General features: G+C 35.7%; 1 protein-coding gene across 1 annotated transcript in view; it reads right to left on the bottom strand.

Moving 5' to 3' along the window:
- The window catches only part of smal (smoke alarm), an 82,079-nt gene extending 65,540 nt beyond the window's left edge, over positions 1-16,539 (bottom strand). Inside the window, exons 1-2 of the mRNA XM_017617510.1 lie at positions 16,102-16,539; positions 101-206 (exon numbers count right to left, since the gene is read on the bottom strand). Of these exons, the coding sequence (XP_017472999.1) occupies positions 101-206; positions 16,102-16,345 (350 nt within the window). The 5' untranslated portion in view covers positions 16,346-16,539. The remainder of the gene's footprint in view (positions 1-100; positions 207-16,101) is intronic.
- Between the last annotated feature and the right edge of the window lie 1,657 nt (positions 16,540-18,196).

The raw sequence follows: 18,196 nt of genomic DNA, 5'->3' as shown, positions 1-18,196 counted from the left end.
TTAGCAAACAAAATCAAAATGGCTGGTTAGTCAGACGCATCGTGTGTGAACCCTATAAGGCACTTCGAATGCGCGAAAATCAAACTGTCTTTGGTCTTACCTTGCATGTTGCGGCCCAACGAAGCCTGTGTCATGCGCTGAGCTGGCAGTTATTTGAGCATCTGTAATTGCACCAGACTCCATGCCCAGTGGTTGTTTGCATGTAGCTAAAAGAGAAAGAGAAGAACTTATAATTAGAAAAATAAGATACAACATTTTGGTTACAAAAAATGTACTACGAGCTACATGATGGAAATTTATTTATGTAGGTCAGAAAGGAAGACAAAATTTGAATGACAAATGGGTTAAGAAACACAAAGTTGTGTAATAAATAGAAGTGGCGTGGTTTTCAAAAAACAGTTTACTTAGAACATTTTTGGGAAAGAAAAATATTTTTTTTTTAATGTATCTACATTAGGGGTGAATCGCGCTCAATGTGAAAAATCGGTTTTCTTATCCACCACAATATGAAATTTATTATATTTTAAGATTTCCGCCAAAATATTTCGAAAACATATAAATTTATGTGAGCTGAAGCGATTTGAAATTACTTCCACAAATCGGTTTGTTTTTCAACCAAGCCTATAAAAGTAACGAAACTCATACATATGTATAATAAAAGTGTCTGTACATTATAGATATTAAAGTAAGCCTAGTATGGGGTCTTTATTAGAGCAACAGAAGCCAAATCAACAATTTTTAGAATTTTCGTCTGTCTGTCTGTATGCTTGTACGCGCATCACTCGAAAACTAATAAATGGAATTGAATGCAGTTTTCACCAATGCACTGGTAAAGGTCTAATTTAAAATATCGGTAATAAATAATTAGAGAGTTGCCACCTGTCTCAAAGTAACAGTGTAAGTTTATTGATAAGATAAAGTAAATAACGTAGTATGGCTGTCAAAATAAAGAGTTTTTTTGAAGGCCTACAGACAAAAAAATTTTTGTGGAAGATTGCCACCTGTTTGAAAATTTTTACCTGATTGATAAGATAAATTAAATATTTCAATATCGGTATCAAACTAGAGAGATTTAGGAAAGTTAACTGCCAAAAATACTTTTGAGGAGGGTTGCCATCTGTTTGAATTTTTTTTTTAATTATTAAATTGAAAAAATAAGTGAAATATTGCAATATAGGTATAAAACAAAAGAGGTCTAAGAAACTTTGCAAACGAAACTATTTTTTCAGTGGGTTACCACCTATTTGAAAAATTGTATTCAGTTAAAGTGATACGATAAGGTAAATACAGAATTAATGTAGCTTTGAGGAAAGTGCACGGTATATAGAATTGAGTTATACTAGTACAAATTAAATTTCTAGGATCAAATACCTTCGAAAATATAATAACTAATACTCTTATTCATAAAAACTTAAATGTGTTTCATAAATCGAAAATCTGTTTGGAAATCGAACTTCATAAAGCTCTTCAAATCTATATTATTTTTATGAATGAAGCCATACGAATTTTGGGAGGGAGTAGCAACACAAAAATACTTTTGAGGCGCAGTGTAAATAAAATTGATCAGCACACAAAAGAACAAGTTTTTTGTGTGGTTTTTAAAATTAAATTTTCCAAAAAAATTACTTCAGATTATAAATATATTTAAGCTTAAAAGGTCTGTATAAATAAAAAATTTTGTAAAAGGTATTAAAAAGTTATCAACGGATTAAAAAAACTAAGGCTTTTATAGGTACATATTTTCAAATCGGTCTGGCTAATTAAGGCCTAATATTTTGCTTAAATATCTTGGTAGAAGCCTTCGAATATAATAAATTTTATAATTCCGGTTGAATACCGCAACTTTTTTAGATGAGGCGCCCTAATGTATGTAAGTAAGTAAGTAGGGAGTTTTTTCTGAAAACTATGTAAATAAAAAAAAATTACTTACAAAAAACCAGACAGTTATGACAAAGATTTCCAAACACAAAACTGACAGCATTTTACTTTATTTGTCGCTATTTTTGAGAGCTCATTAGTAGCTGTCACTTACAAAAAGTGAGCAATTATCAAAGAAATGAACACAAAAAATGCATGTTCGGGGTACAAAAAAAACAAACACAGAGCGAAGAAATTATTACTATAAAAAAGAGGCACCAAATAAATGAGCAACAACAACCAAAAAAAAACCGCATTTATGTTATAAAAAGGAATGAGTCTGTCAAACGCATACATCAAAACAACTGAAGCGCACCGACAGAGCTGCCGCGCATACAAAAGAACTGATGGCGATTCACAAAAAAAAATAAAAATAAAAAATATCAGTGGGTGTAAAACAAAAAACAAAAAAATGTCGGCACGGCAGCGTTTTTTTCCACTTCCTCAACGTTAAAATTGCAACGAGACAATGCAACGCCACAATTCAATTGAGAGTACAGCTGCTGAAGTGTTAGACTCTCATTGATGATAATTCGAGCTGGTTGCTTGGTGGGTGGATGCATGCGAGAGTCGCTGCTAGAGATTATAATGCAAGGCAGGCCAAGCAGCCACTGTTTATCGGCGGTGTTCGCCTGTTTTTATTTGGCATAACGTTGCGGCAAGAGGACGGAAAATATACATATGTATTTATTTAAACAAATAGAAAAACTTGGCTGCTATCGGACTGAAAAGAGCGACAGAAGAGTAGGAATCGCTGGGAAGCTGCCAGACCGACAATTTGCAGGGAAAGACTGACTGTCAAGTAAAGCGCGCATTTGTTGTTTTTTTGCCTTTTTTCGCCGTGCAAAGTTCAGAGGAAGACAGATGAGCCTTCGAGGAGAGGTGTATTAGTTGTCGTAAGCTTCTCATACAGTAATGCCTTTTCCACCAGATACAGCTGAATTGCAACACATTGTAGCCTTGAGGGTGAACGCATTGAAGAGGCAGAAGCGAGGTCAACGCCGCAGCATCAAATAATTGCACGCGATGTGTAGGAAATGTTGATGCATGTAAGCTTACAGATATGTTTGTATTGCTTCATATGAGCCGCAACACATTGCCTTGACTGCCAGACACTTTTCGCTGCTGTTGCTGCCAATTTACAATAAATTAAAAACAAAAACTTGTTTTACTTTTTTGAAAATCAAAATACTTTTTTCCTCCTCTCTTTTTATTGCAACGCTGGTGGGTGCACATTATTTTAATTTACGCGCCTGTTTTTCTGCCTGCTATGTATCCAAGTTGCAACGTTGCGTTGCACTTATCTCTTTCGACGCTGTACAAGCTTTTACGCTGCTCGAAATTCATTTGTTTGTTTTTTATTTGTACTAGTATGCCCCGTTTGTATTTATGTCAACGTAATTTTTTTAGTTTTTTTTTTCGTTAAGTGAATGTAAATGAATGCCCTGTTTCGCGCGCGACAGTCTTTCTCAGGCAGTTTTTTTTTTGTACTTGCATCTTCGTGCAACCAACTAAGCTGCTGCATTTGCTTGTGTCTTTTGCTATTTTGAGTTTTTTCGTGTACTGTGTTTAGACTTGCACATGTTCACACATACATACGTACACTAGTTCGCTTTTGTGTCGCTTTAATAAATTTTTGTGTCAAATTTTTAATGAGTTGTGCTTTCACATTTGTCTCCTAGTTTCACAAATGCCGTACACTGTAATGCAATTTTTCAATTAATGAGCGGCAACTGGCATAGAAGAAGAGTTGAGGTTGTAGTAATTATGCATAGAAAATTGTCTGCACGTGAAAATAATGGGCAGATATTTTTTTTTTTGAGTTCAAAAATAAGGCAACGCTCTTATAAAAATCGTTTCAAAATTATTATAAATCATCTTTTTTCGTTTATAATAAATACATACATAATACCTCGATGTAATATTTCAATAAACTAATTAACTCGTAAAATTTTCTTTTAAAACAGATGGCAACCCTTTTCAAAAATAAATTCTTTAATTCTTCCGTTTAACACTTACATATATTACAAATCTTCATATATCGACTAATTCAATTGAACTAGAATTTTTAAACTGGTGGCCGTGCTGTCTTATAAATAAAGTTAACTTTATTGGTGCAGTCCCGTATTCCTCGAACTAAAACTCGTAAAACTGTCAAAAAATAAAAATTCGCTCAGAGCGAGAGAGTAACATTGAAAAGTACGGGATCGCTTTCTAATAAAAAATGGTTCCTTCTGTCAACTTCAACATAACCTCCAAGTTTCGGTTGTAAATTTTTGCTTATTTTCTATGTAAACACAAATTCAGCGCACACATGTAAATAACCAAAAATTCTTTCAAATTCATTAGAATCCACTTAAACAAGTAATTAAATACTTTTCAACATGAATTAGCACAGTGCACTTTTCTTTTGCTTACAATCTGGTTGCCAAACACACTACAGCTGATCGTTTGACACATTTACAAGAATTTACCAGCAAAAAATTCTCGGACTAAAATTAGTAACTTCTGACAGAGATAAAACCGTATTTACTCTCCTTTTTGTCCTCTCAATGGTCAGAGAACCGAGTACGGGATCGCTTTCCAGTAAAATCTGACTGATTCTGACTATTTCTGACCAGTCCGGACTCGTACGGGATCGCAACTTATATTAAAATATTTAATTCGAATAGTCAGTTAAATTGATTCGAAATTACTAACAGGTGACAACCCTCTTCAAAAATTTGCTAGAAATAAAGCGTCTTAAACTTCTATCGTTACCCATATTAAAATATTTAATTTAATTTGTTGTAATTATTTAAACAAGTGGCAACCATCTTCAAAAAAATTACAAAAAAAAGCTTTCTTTAACCTCTTTCGTGTGATACCCATATTGAAAAAATTCGTTGAGCTAGTAAATGAATAGACTGTGAACTTCCAAACAGGTGCCAACTTTACTCAAAGATATGTTTGCAATAAAGCTTTGTTACACTCAACTCGTTTGACTCCCGGATTAAAACATGTAATTTGCTTGTTAATTTAATTGGTTTTGAATTTTTAAATAGGTGGCAACACTCGTCAAAAATATTTTCAAAATAAAACTCTCTTCTCGATATCCATATATTTAAAGCTATTTCATTTAACTTGTAAATTAAATTGAGTATTCATTTCTAAAACGGTGGCAACTCTCTTCAAAAATATTCACGAAATAAAGCTCTCTTAAATCTCTCTGTATCTTTATAATTTTAGTATGATTAAAAATGACTGCTAGTGTAAAATATGTCTTTATTTATTATTTGTTGTATTTAATTTCAAATTTTGGGTTCCGTTAAAAAAGCCAACCCCTTCTATAAGCTAAAGATGTGAAAACTAAAATAATTGGGTGGTTCACAAGGTTTGGTACTTGTCGTATTGTTTAATGTTGTAAAGTTTTTAACGGCTAAATAAATGTTTAGAGGACTTGAAATCACCACCAACTATTTTTTAATTGGGTGAAATTTCATAATAAAACTTTTATGTTAGCTTGCGAATTCCCTAAATATAGTTTTAGCCGTTTAAAGTTTATGACATACAACAGTACGACAGTATACAACACCTTGTGAACTCCTTAAATGTATCAAAAAATTATTTATCTGTCAGCTAAGAATAAAGGCAGCAGTAAAGTAACACGTATATAAGTAGTAGCATTTTAAATATTTCCCTCTGATCGTCACTTTCTTAAAACTCTTACTATAAGGGGAGCTTTTACTCTATGTGTACGTACAAAATCTTTGGAAAGCTTTAAAAAGGTTTCTACGAAAACTTCCTCTTATTGTCACTTTCGACAAGGGGAGCTTTTACTCTATGTGTTTCTTTTCGGACTACAAAGTAGTTGGATTAGTTTTCTTCAACAATTTGCCTGAGAGGATTTCGAAACCTGCAGTCAATTCAATTTCGAATGCAAAAAAGTTCCAGTAGGGATATTCTATTAAGTTGGAAAAAAGGAACGAAAAATTTGGTCTGAAAGCTTGTAATGAACTGTCAATGTTATGCACATTATGATATGTTATGTTATGTTGTGTTATGATATGCTATGTTAGGTCATACTAGGTTACGTCATGTCATGTTATGTTAGGTTATTTTATGTTAAGTTTTGTTATTTTAGGTTATGTTGTGTACGCCTTTTACGTGCGCAGAGCTCAGCTCCGACACAAACAAAGTCTATAGTCCAAGTGCAGCTATTACCATTATTCACGGGCTATTCAGGGCACCGGATTTCTTCTTTAATGATATGACTTATAGGACACAAGCGGATATCTGGGAGAATAATTCAGAACTAAGTTGGTGCTTCAATCGTATTGGCACTCATTTAATACTTTTTACGCTTTCAAAAAATGTTTTCTGCTCTGACTTTAAATCTTTTTCCTCATTTCCATAGGCCGCGGTTATACTATAAAAAATCAGCCGCATTAAATTTGTTAAATTATGGATGTACAAGATTCACACATCAAACAACTTTTACCCACCTCAAAAAGAGTCAATTGCAATTTATCTTTATTTGTTGTTAATTTTGTTGTTGTATTTATAGAACGCAGCTGTGTGCCATTTTACATTGTGACAAATAGCAAATTATTCATACAGTTCGGCTAGAACACGCGCCAGCAAACACATGTTGATATAAAGATAGCAGATATATACATATTTACACAGAATATCCTTATATATACATATGTACATACATATGTATGCACATCCATGCCTAGGTATTTGTTGGAGGCAAACGTGTGTAAAACGAATTGCGAATGACGACCACAATCGTGTGACGCCAAGACAAGTAATGTAACACAAATTTTCCAAATGAATGCATCACTGCCACCGTTGGCGACTTCTACTGCCGGAGCTATTATAGCTGCTGCCACACCGGCCAGTATGCAGCTCCAACGCACATCGCGGCGGCGCTTCATTTCCACATAGTTGCACTGACGCCTGCCACTTTAAATTCAAATGCCACATATCAGCAAGCCTAAAGTCAAAACGCATGTGTAAAGTAAAAAAACGAAGTAGCAAAAAAATGGCAATAATAATAATAACAAAAACCATATATGTATGTATGCTACGTGCAACATACAACTTTTGAGTGCTTATGCTTGCAATGTTGCAAGTTGCCGCTTTGCATACCAGTCAAAGCAGCTGACGGGGGAGGCAGTTATTGCAGAAGGAGCGCGCAGCGCTGGTGAAGAAGGAGTAGTAGGCAATGAATTGTTTCATGTCAGTTGAAAATTTATTTATAAACTTCAGAATGACTTGCATTGTTTTGCGGTTTTTTTGCACAATTCACTTTGCTTTACTGTCTACGCGTTTGCCGTTGTTGGCGCTGCAATTGTTTCTAAATGAACGCACCTCTGAGTGACAAGAAAAAAGTGAGCGAAAAAACCGCGTGCGGCTGCCGTTTACCTTGCCGATTTGACTCGATTGCGTCGAAATTGAATTGATTCTGACTAGTCGGCCAACCAACGACAAAAGGGCAGCATTGGTTTGTATGTACATTACGGTGCCGCGTGATTCTTTTTACTCTTGAAAGGTGCTGAGATTTTACTTTAGAAAATGGCCTGAAGCGAAACAAAATTTTAAATTTTAAACTACTTCGTGAATAAATTAAACTTTTCATAAAATTTCTGAAAATCTTTTAAAGATATTGAATAAAATTTAGTATTTTATAGGAAAGCAAGCACTACGGAATGTGTACAACATACTCATGTTTAGTGGGGACTACAACAACAGCAGTCTATACACTATATCGACACCAGAGTGGAAAATCGACCTATTTCATCAGCCAGTTCGAAAACGTCCTATCTCAAATGAAAATATGTACATATATTGAAAAGTTTTCTGATATAGGGGTTTTCGGACTGGCTGCCGAGGTAAGGTCGATCTTCCACTCAGTTGTCAATATGGATAAAGATAGATACAATGAGATATTAAAATTAGATAGGAATACTACTTTTTCTAAACCTTATACCCTAAGAAAGTAAAGCAGCGCTATCGGTGGTTGGAGCTAATGTGCTCCAGCTGTGATCAAAGTTAGCCCAGACTTCTATGTATCACGTCTTATGCAGACGCCATCATACTCGATGAGAATATATAATGGTGTCTTACTGGTCGCATCGCATAAGCGGCAAAGATCATTTGAGCATATTCCCAGCCTTTACAGATGCACTCCTAGTCTTCAACGTTCTGCTAGGATATCTGTTTGTATTCTAAGTTTCGCCTTTGGGAAGCGAGTTAGGTGCTAGAACCTCGTCCTTTTATGTCCAGTTAGGAGCTTTCCTTGCGCTCATCTCCTTCCTGAGCGCCTTCATAATTGATGCGACCTTCTTTCGAGGCCAATCAATTGGGTGACTATCCGCCTGCCTTGCGAGCCAGGCCGTTGTCTCATTTCCCTCTATCCCTCTTAGTAATGATAACTGGATGTTGCTTTCACTTATAAGTACAATCCTTTCGTTCCAGTAGCTTCTTTTTATAATGAGCTTCACACACAGAAAGATGGTATAAACCTCTACCTGAAAAATATTCGGATATTTCTGTATACTATGCTGAATTAGCGAAATGTAAACCTGCCTCATTCCAAGATTAACGTTCTTAATAGCAAAGAGCAAAACCTGAGAGGACAGATGGATTACTAGAACCCGAGCCTTCGAGTTTCGCTGGGACTACACAAACGGTAGGAAGATGACGAACAAATGATAAGATGGCAAAACTACAAATGAAGACGCTAACTCATCGAAGCGCAGGGACGATGGGACTCATCTACGAATTAGCGATAGACTATAAAATATTGAACGCTAGGACAATAGAGTGCATGAAGTATTTCACCTCAACGTCAAACAATCTACTGGACTACTACTTGGACTGCTCAGATTAGTATATAGGGACAGATATTCTCAGCGAGTCATCCAAGGACTTCATAAATATCAAAGACGATAGAAAAAAATTAAAAATGGTATTGGGTTCGCTAAGGCAAAAAGAAGTGATGACATTGACTGTTGCAGTTAGCAGCTGAATCACTGCTTTTCTCGACCAACGAACATCCGCAACGAAACGACGTACAAACAATTTTGTTCCCTAACTTTTAGAGGGTTAGATTGTGCGGGTAGTGGACTAAAAAGAAACCGACGAGAGAGCTTAGAGCTCAAATTCGACTAGCGAAAAAATACTTGTGCGTAGTACCGTAGTGGTTTTTCATGAATTGACGGAATAATTTATTGGTCTTTAGTATGTTATAATGTCAGAGCAGATTCTATACATGAGGCGCTTACAGAAATGTGGCAGAATTTCTGCATCCGGTAGCGTATTTCTGTTAAGGAGCAGAGTAGTTCATGCACTCTCTAAAGAAAGTTTATTTTAGAACTGGCATCGCGGTGTTCTTTATAAACGGGCAAAAATTATCAAATTTTACTTAACCTATGTAACGGTAAAGAGCTGAGTTCAATATATTGGAGTTGCTCTAGACCACAAAGGTCTCGGTAACCGTTTGTGTAGCCAAAGGAATACTTAGCAAGAGGTAGGAGGATATGTAAAACTATTCTCTGATCGCTGATAAGTATTACATCTATAACAAGCTCAGTGAAATTTAGAGCACAGCTTCTGTTTGCCAGGGGGCCGGATACCGATAAATCTTTTTATCGACAGCTGACTGCCATCATCACATTCGGGCAACAATGTGCTGAAAAGTAAGGCAGAAGTGATATAATAAATAGACTCCCATCCGGTATAAAAGCATTGCCAGACGACTATTTCATTTCTTCCTCGATTAGGTCGTAACTCTTGCACGACTTTAGGAGAAAAATGGTATAAATTTCTGGTCAATGCGAAATTCCCTTATATGGATTCTATAGCGTAAGGACATATACGGGAATGAGGCAACGGATAGACCGGTAAGGTAAGGTTAAAAATATCCTCGCGGTGGAGAAGATCGCCTAACTCAGGGAAATCAAAAGTAAAACTACCGAAATTTATCACTCGAAAGCTTTGCATAAGGAATAATAATCAGCTACATCTGGAATACCTTTAAAATGTTGAGAAAAAGATGGATCGTGGAACCCAAAATTTACACTGGCGGTAGTAAGGCCAATTTTCTATCACGATATAGTGCTATGGTGGAACAGCATTGGGGAATGGGTAATCTTGAAAAAGAAGTATAAAATATGTCCAAAAGGCTTGCGACCACACTAATAACTGGTGCGGTGAGAACAACACCATCTAAAGCATTGTATGCCCTACTAAATTTTCTTCCGGTAGACCAACATGCCAAACAGGTCGGGAGCGGTGTGGCAATTCGAATGAACATTCTAAATAAGTACTCAAATACCAAAAGCGGTCACGCTAGTATACTAAGGAGATCCGGGATTTGTGGACTATGAACTTCCGAAACCTGCTGCTGTTTACGACCCTCCTATACTCAAAGGAAGAGTGAAAGCAATGCGGTGTGTCAGTTCGCCCAAAGGTGATATGGGTTCCGGGACACTGCGGTATAAAGCTTCCTATTGAAGATATATACGACAAAATAGGAATACCCTAACAAATTTGCAAGATACTTATGTCCGAGAGGGTAACTAAAGTATGCAGATTGCATTACGAAATCACCTGCAAAACTGTCAAGCAATTGCGGTTCAAAATGGTTTTAGGAGGGATTGGGAGTTTCTAACCCCAGATGCAGCATCACAATGGGCCCTGAGCAGAAGTGTGTCTTATAGAAAACCGCGACAACCTAACGTAACCTAAGATATTGAACACTTCTTCTGAGATTATCGGTCTTTGAAAAAGTTGGACTTCAAACGCTTGACCAACTATTCTTGCTGAATATTTCAGATTGTCGCCGCCTCTCCATGTAACCACTAAGTGAAGAGTGCGTATTTTCTAAATGGCTAAAATTTACGCATTACTTGTGACCAAAAATGCATACCTTCATTGGCCCCTGAGCAAAAAAGTATGGAAAACTTATCCGAAGGCCTACGGAGATCGGAGTGACGCAGGACAGTTTTAGTGCAAAAATTATGCCAAATCTTATAACAGCGAAATGAAGGACGGGTTTTCATGTAGAGTATGAGATGTTGGCAACGCGAAAAGGAAAATTAAACATTTGAACATGTCCAGGCATTTAAGAGCATGAGGCTCCCTAATGCCCATACTATCAACCATAACAGTACAAGTATTATAGCACAAAGGTAAATCACGCACTTAAGTAACGCCTATCTTGGTAGTTATGCATTTATGCAACAAATCGTTGGAAATCAGTAATAAGAATGGAAGGTAATAAATTTCAAAAAATTCAAGAACGCGTCACAAGCCGCATATTCACAACTTCTTCTTCACAACTTCTTCTTCACAACTTCTTCTTCACAACTTCTTCTTTTGCCAACGGACGCGCGGACGCGCCCATCAACAACAACAAGCTACCAGCCAGCCAACAGGCAACCCAGCAACCAAGCCACTCAACCATCACAGTCTCGCCGAGGCGGTGCAATCAAGCAGTAGCGCGACATTCAGACATCAGCAACAATGAATGGCATTGCTGTGCCTTATGCATGCCATGCCATTTCCCAGGAGACAGACAACTCCCCCAGGGAGTTATCAGCATGTATATGTACATGTGTATGTTGTATGTAAGCCCAACAACAAGCCAAATCAAGGGAATCTTCTTGCTCTGCCGCTTATGCGTTTTTGTGATGGAGTGTAGACTTGGCAATAAATGAAATGAAAATGAAATTGATTGAAAATGAAAAGCAAAAAGTTGAAAAAAGACTAAAAATCTGTTATGTATTTGGCATACACAACAACAACGATATTAATAAAATAAGTATGCAACGCATTGCATTGCGCCTGCGCCTGCGCGACTCTAACGACGACCACCGATCACATGCGTCAATGCGGTGCAACGCGGATGATGAAGTGATTTTACAGCGTAAATAGACAAAATGATGGATGGTTTTTTGTGTTCTTCGCTCAGCTTGTTGAATTGTATGTATGAGCTGGGAGCTGCTAGCCGTAGGTACATACATACATACATAAAATACACAAATGTCTGGTTAGTTGTAACTGCGGGACTTTCTACTTAAATGACTCTATGACTGAGTGAGTAACAGACTGTGGCGTCCTGCTTTGGTGACTTCTTCACGAGCTCTACCTATTTACTATGGATATTTGTTTGTAGCTCACCACAGCATAAATTGTTATAAATGACATTTATGTTGGGAAATAAGTCATTTGTGTGTTGTAAATGCGTCGACGAATCTAATTAAATACTCGTAGATTGTGTGGTTGGTTAGCAAAGAAGGAAAGACAAGTAATCAAAGCGCGCTTGATTTATGATCACTTTCAGTTGGTTTGCATTGATTTTAGTTGGATTTTTAGTCATTTGTGCGAAGAATCTTTAGAGTGATGGTTTAGTAAATAATAAGCAAACTGTTTTTTGAATGTGAGCGGAGTATTTTATTTCGACATTTTCTTCCATCTATGTATGTAGTTATTAAATGTAGAGTAGATGGATGGCCAGATCAGTTTGCTGCAATTCTTATAGGAACTTCCCTCGCCGCAACCCCTACTAAGTCTGTTGCGCAGTCACCCCTCTGAAGATCGTTGTAGAGGATGGCTAATGAAGACTTCGGTAGCAGAGATAAGTAAGAATAAGGGATTATTTAGGGTACGAATTTTGGTCAAAAAATTTTTGGACTTTCCCATAAATTTACTAGTAGTTGCCTGAATTAAGTATTAAGGAAAATACATTTATTGCGATGTATTTATAAAGTCATTCAGCTACTGCAAATACGTGATGGGAAGAATAATGAAATAAGGTCCTAATAAAGTAGGAGACGTTTGTGTTCCATGGCAGAGTGCTGACGAGGACATGCCCCAATAGGTGTAGTCCATGGTGCTCTTTTGTTTTTCTTCTTATTCATGTCAGCTCTAGGTAAAACGACTACTAGCAGCTGGGAACCTAGCTTTTCCTGGTTCCTAGATAATAAGAATTTTCCTTCGCTCAAGCCTTCTTTTGTGAGGTTTAGGAAAAAAAAAACTACATTTCGACATGTGCGCCTCGCCCTCTCAAAGCCCTCTACTGCTTCACCGTTCACTAAGTAGTTCTCGAAAGCCAAGCCACCGCCATAGAGGCACTTATTGATCACACAATTATGGTGCACATCCATTTCAAAATCTTTTGCTCGATAACCCAAAGTCTTTCTGTTGCTACACGCTTGCACACCATTGTGCTGGATGTGGTAGCATCAATATGAGTCTTGCACAGATGTTTTGAGTCTATAATTAAACCATGATACTTCACTTCGTTGGCGATATTGATAACAGCCTCACTCACACCTGAAAGAGTTCTGCTTGCCGATCACTGCAGTTAAGCGTTTGGTGAAAATAGGTTTTCGCATACCCTCGAGTAACTTTAGATGATTTTATAAGATAAATTGTACAGCTTTCACATCGCAACCAGCAACTTTTTCAGAAAGCAAAGTATGGCGATTTACTGAACCTAGTACTGAGAGCGAAAATCCCTCGAGATGCTCGGTGGATTTCTAGCAAAAATAGGGGTCATAGAGCTTTGAACTGCTCGCGAATAGTCGGAGGCATGGTTGAATCGTTTCTGAATACTTCATATGTAAGCTGATGCTGACATCCTGAAAGCAAGCTACTCTTATATACGCTTAAAGTAGTCCATCTGCACAGTTACTCGGAAAGAGATTGGCGCTTGTTAAACATGATCGAGGGTCATTTGGATACAGCGCAGCCATAACTTGACGCCGCACGTAAGCCTTTTAGTTTTAGGGCCGGTTGTTCAATGTCTGATTAGCACAAATCGGAGGTAGAAGCTCCGGTTAGATACAACAACTGCTTTATCGATCACATGTTATACGCATGATGTCGAAATCGTCGATAAGAATGTCTAACCGGCAAGTAGTGATAACCAGACATTGAACAACCGGCCCTTAAGGTATCTGCTGCTGAAACTAAATAATTAGAGTTGAAAGTGGCCGAAACTGCCGCCAGACCTTTCCTGTCCTACTGGATAATACATGGAACCAAATATCTAACTTTATGGTTTCGAGAACCGCCGCTCTATACAGTGTAATTTAAAAAAGTTTTTTCTTACTTAAAATCGCTAATTGACCATAACTGAGATTGTATTAAACAGAAAAAAAACATCGAACTGGTTTGATCATAAATGATGTGTAAATGACGGTAAACAATTAACGTAAAAACAAATAATAAACAATTAAGAAATCACCAAAATGTTACGCTGAATGCAAATGTATGTTAAAGTGGCACTAAAAACTCTTTTTCAATTAAATCAAAGCATTAAAATGTGCAACGTGCTCATTAAAATCGCAAGAGGTGTCTTAAGCGTATACGACGGGGAAGACTTCTGAAAGAGGAGAGATCTAAAGGAAAAAAATGAGCAAAATTTGCACCACGGGTGGTGAAGCGCTTCGCCAAAGAGGAGGCTACATGCAAGCATTGAACCCGTTTGCCTACCTGCCTGCTAACACGCGCACTGAGGATGCTACAGCATCTTCCTGACTTTCAGCTAGATCATTGGTGGTTGTGCGCTCCACAGGCATCGGTGTTGTGGCGGCCAACTTTTGCAAGCAATAAACCACCCGCGGTGAGCTTTTTTCACGCACGAGCTTCTTGGCGGCAGTGGCGGCCACGGTAACCAAAAAAATAGAATCAAATACCGATAACAGACGCTGGCCATCCCAGTGATGGTGCACACTGGCAGATGATGCTTAAATGGCTGCTAATAAATAAATATGAAACACAAATTTAAATTAAATTAAATTTAAAAAAATTATGTAAAAAATGTAAAAAAGAAAATAAAAATACAATTAAATTAAATAATAGATAAATCAAGTAAATTCAATTAAACTTAATAAATAAAATAAAATAAAATAAAATAAAATAAAATAAAATAAAATAAAATAAAATAAAATAAAATAAAATAAAATAAAATAAAATAAAATAAAAAAGTTAAATTACATACAAAAATAAAAAAAAATTAAAAAAAAGTTAGGTAAATTAAAACAATTGCATAAAAAAGCTACAAATTAAAATAAACTGAAATATAATAAAATATAAGAGTATGTAAAATAAAATATAATAATAAAATAAAAATAAGTAAAACGAAATGAAATTAAGAAAAACAAAACAAAAATGTGTAGGTAGTCCGCAAAATATTAATTCAACCTTAACGGAAATACATCATATTCTTAATTTTACTCAAATTTTGGGCTCGTCTCTTATTGCTGTCACAAAATAGAGGATTTAATTACTTTCACTTTTTGATACTCTCCGCCCACTGTGCAAACATGCAAACCATGGCGTTCTCTGCTGCCATTCTATATTTGTCTGCAGCATTTTGCATGGCCGTCAACTACAAAACAAAACAAAAAACGAACTCGCTTCTTTAATTTTCCGTTCATCTTTGTGGCTACACGCTTGAGTGTCAATTAATGACGTACCGGGCGCATGGCGCAGCTGTTGCACCCACTGTGTGGCTAAACTATTTGGTGGCATGATTGGTTTCCTGTTGATTGGATTGGCAGCAGCAGTAAAAAAGTAAAATAAGAGTAGCACAATAATTCTCTTCTATGTTGGAAAAACGATTTTCGGTGGAGCACAGAAGGGGAAACCGTACAAAAGAGAGAGGGGCTGAGTAATAAGAAGCCCGACAGAGGCAGATGGTATAGCTGCAACATTCGTTGCCGCCATGCTGCGGCTGTGTTATTTTCAGACACACCGCACACTGCCACTTCTTCCCTGAACTGCATGTGGCAGGAACACTGCTGGTTGTGGCATCATGCCGGCAAAGAGTTAAAATTAATGAGATGTGCGTGGCGTTGCTGTTTTTAAGGCTGCTGTTACCACCGCCTCGCTCTTCGCATTTCAAAAGTAATTTTTCATAGCGCAGCTTTAGTCAGAATTGTTGAAGTGTTGCACACACCTTGTTGTGGCGGTCAATGGACTTGCGGCCAGCTATGTCGGTAAAGCAGCGTTTATTTTAAAGCAAACCAATGGAAACAATTTTAAAGCTAAAGTTATGAAAATATGCAAAAAAAAATTTTCATTAAAAATTCCTCGTAAAGAACTAAATAAAAACGATTATTTAAAGAACTATTTGTGGATGTGCTCGTAGAATAATTTAGTATTTTTTGCTCGCATACTCACCAATATCGAAACTGTGCGCCACCGGCACCACTTGCAGCACCACTGTGCACAGTAGAGCAAACTGTAGTAGTCGATAGTTGTAGTTGTGGGAAGAAAGGCACTGCTGGGAGAACATTTTGTGGGTGTTGTTGTAGCGCGGGTGTGGATTGTGATGATGATGATGTGACGTCGAATTTCTTCTACTTAATGTGTCTGTAGTAGTTAAAGTGGCTGTTGTTGTTGTGTTGATTGTAGTAGTTAGCATTTTTTTTGTATTTTCTATTCGAGTGGGTCTAAGTTGAAAGATTGAATTTTCTTTAGAATTGCATAAATAGTTGTGCTTCTTCACAGTTTAGCTTTCCAGTTTTTTTTTCTGCTTTTCTATTTAATTACTTTTTTCGTTGCGAAAAATTTTTTATCAGCATAAAAGTAGGCAGTGTCGTTTTGAGTGATGACTGCTGAAATGAGAAAGAAAAAGTAACTTGATTAGTTAAGTTAAACTTTTTGGCCAACTCTGGCAACTATCTTGGGAGCTCTTTTCTCTTCCGAAAGGCTAGTTAAAAGATCTACTAATGAGCAGGTGTTAGGGCTTTTCAGTTTGTCATTTAGAAATAAGTGTTCTAAAAATTAAATAAAAATAAAAATAGTATGTATGTATATATTTTTATTTAAAAAAAAAATAAAACCTGAAAATCAAAGAAAATTAAATTAACCCTTTGCCAGCATTTGTACGATATACATATTGAAATAATTATATTTTTTAGCTTAAAGTAGTGTTTGAATCAACTTCAAAGTTCATTTTTTTTTTGTCCAAAGTCAAAATTTAGTATACAAACTACTGCATGCAAATTTTAATATCATTGGCGAATAAATTTGAACAGGTATCACAATTTTTATTGGTTCTTATTTTATTGAAACTAGATAAAAATAAAAATGTAGTTTTTCTCATTTCTCTAATTTTTGTAGACAAAATAATCGTAAAAAATTTATTTATCATATTTTGGAAGACTGGTTTAGAAAATGGTTACAATGGGTTAACAAGAAAAAATAAATTAAAATTTCGTTTAAAAACCCAAATTTAAATCAAATTAAAAAATGTTTTCATTTTAAAACAATAAAATCTAAAAATTTTATAAAAAAATAAAAAATTAACAGAAAAGTTTTTTAAAAATTAATTTGTTATTAAAAAGAATTAAATCTATTTCTGAATTAAAAATTTAAAGAAAATTACACAAAAAAAAGGAAAAATTTAGTAAAATAAAAAAATTTCGTTTCAAAATAATTTGATCTAGAAAATAAAGGAGCCTAAATAAAAAAATAATAAAAAAGGGGAAAAATTAAGTAACACCCTAAACATTTAATGAAATTAAAAAAACTATTTTTCATTTTAAAGCAATAGAATCTAAAAATTTATAGGATCTAAATGAAAAACGTTGATTTGGAAAAAGAAAAAAATACAAGTTTTAAAAAATTTAATGAAATTAAAAACAACATTTTTCTTTTTAAAATATTGATGTGTTAAAAATTAAATTAAAAAAAGAGAAAAAATACACAAAAATTAATTTTCTAAAAATTTCATAAACACACTCCTTTAAGAACAATAACATCTCAAAATTAAAAGAAACTTAAATTAAAAAAAAAGAAAAAAAAATGTTTAAAAAATTCCACTGCACGGGGACTCCTCGGCTCTCTCGAATGGCACGAAAGTGCTTTGCCCACTCGGACATTGCGACCGTTAGAGCATAATGAGCAAAATGATATACTAGTGCTTTCTGTCAAAAAAGCTTAAAAAAAATGGCAAGGGAGCCTTTTTGGTAAGACTTTCGCGCCAGAATAAACAAAAGCTTTCAAACTATCTTGCCTATTGTATTTCAATTGCCTTACAAGAGACTCAACTATCGTATAATACGTTCAAATTTACCTCATTAAACTTTCAGAGTCATGAATGGTCGATAGTGAATAGGCAAGTCCAAAGACTAGTCGATCTTCAAAAGGCAATGAGTAGTCAACAGTCAATACTCAATAACAAATAGTCAATCGGCAATCGACAATGGTCCATAGTGAGTAAGAATAGCCATTAGTTAGTTGGTCAAAAATCAATAGTCAGAGCTTAGTC

Source organism: Rhagoletis zephyria, unplaced genomic scaffold, assembly GCF_001687245.7.
Source record: "Rhagoletis zephyria isolate East Lansing unplaced genomic scaffold, Rhagoletis_zephyria_1.1 Rzeph_scaffold_01423, whole genome shotgun sequence".
In the NCBI taxonomy this organism is placed as follows: Eukaryota; Metazoa; Arthropoda; class Insecta; order Diptera; family Tephritidae; genus Rhagoletis; species Rhagoletis zephyria.
Note: the sequence above shows the minus strand (reverse complement) of the source record. Positions and strands in the feature narration are given on the sequence as shown.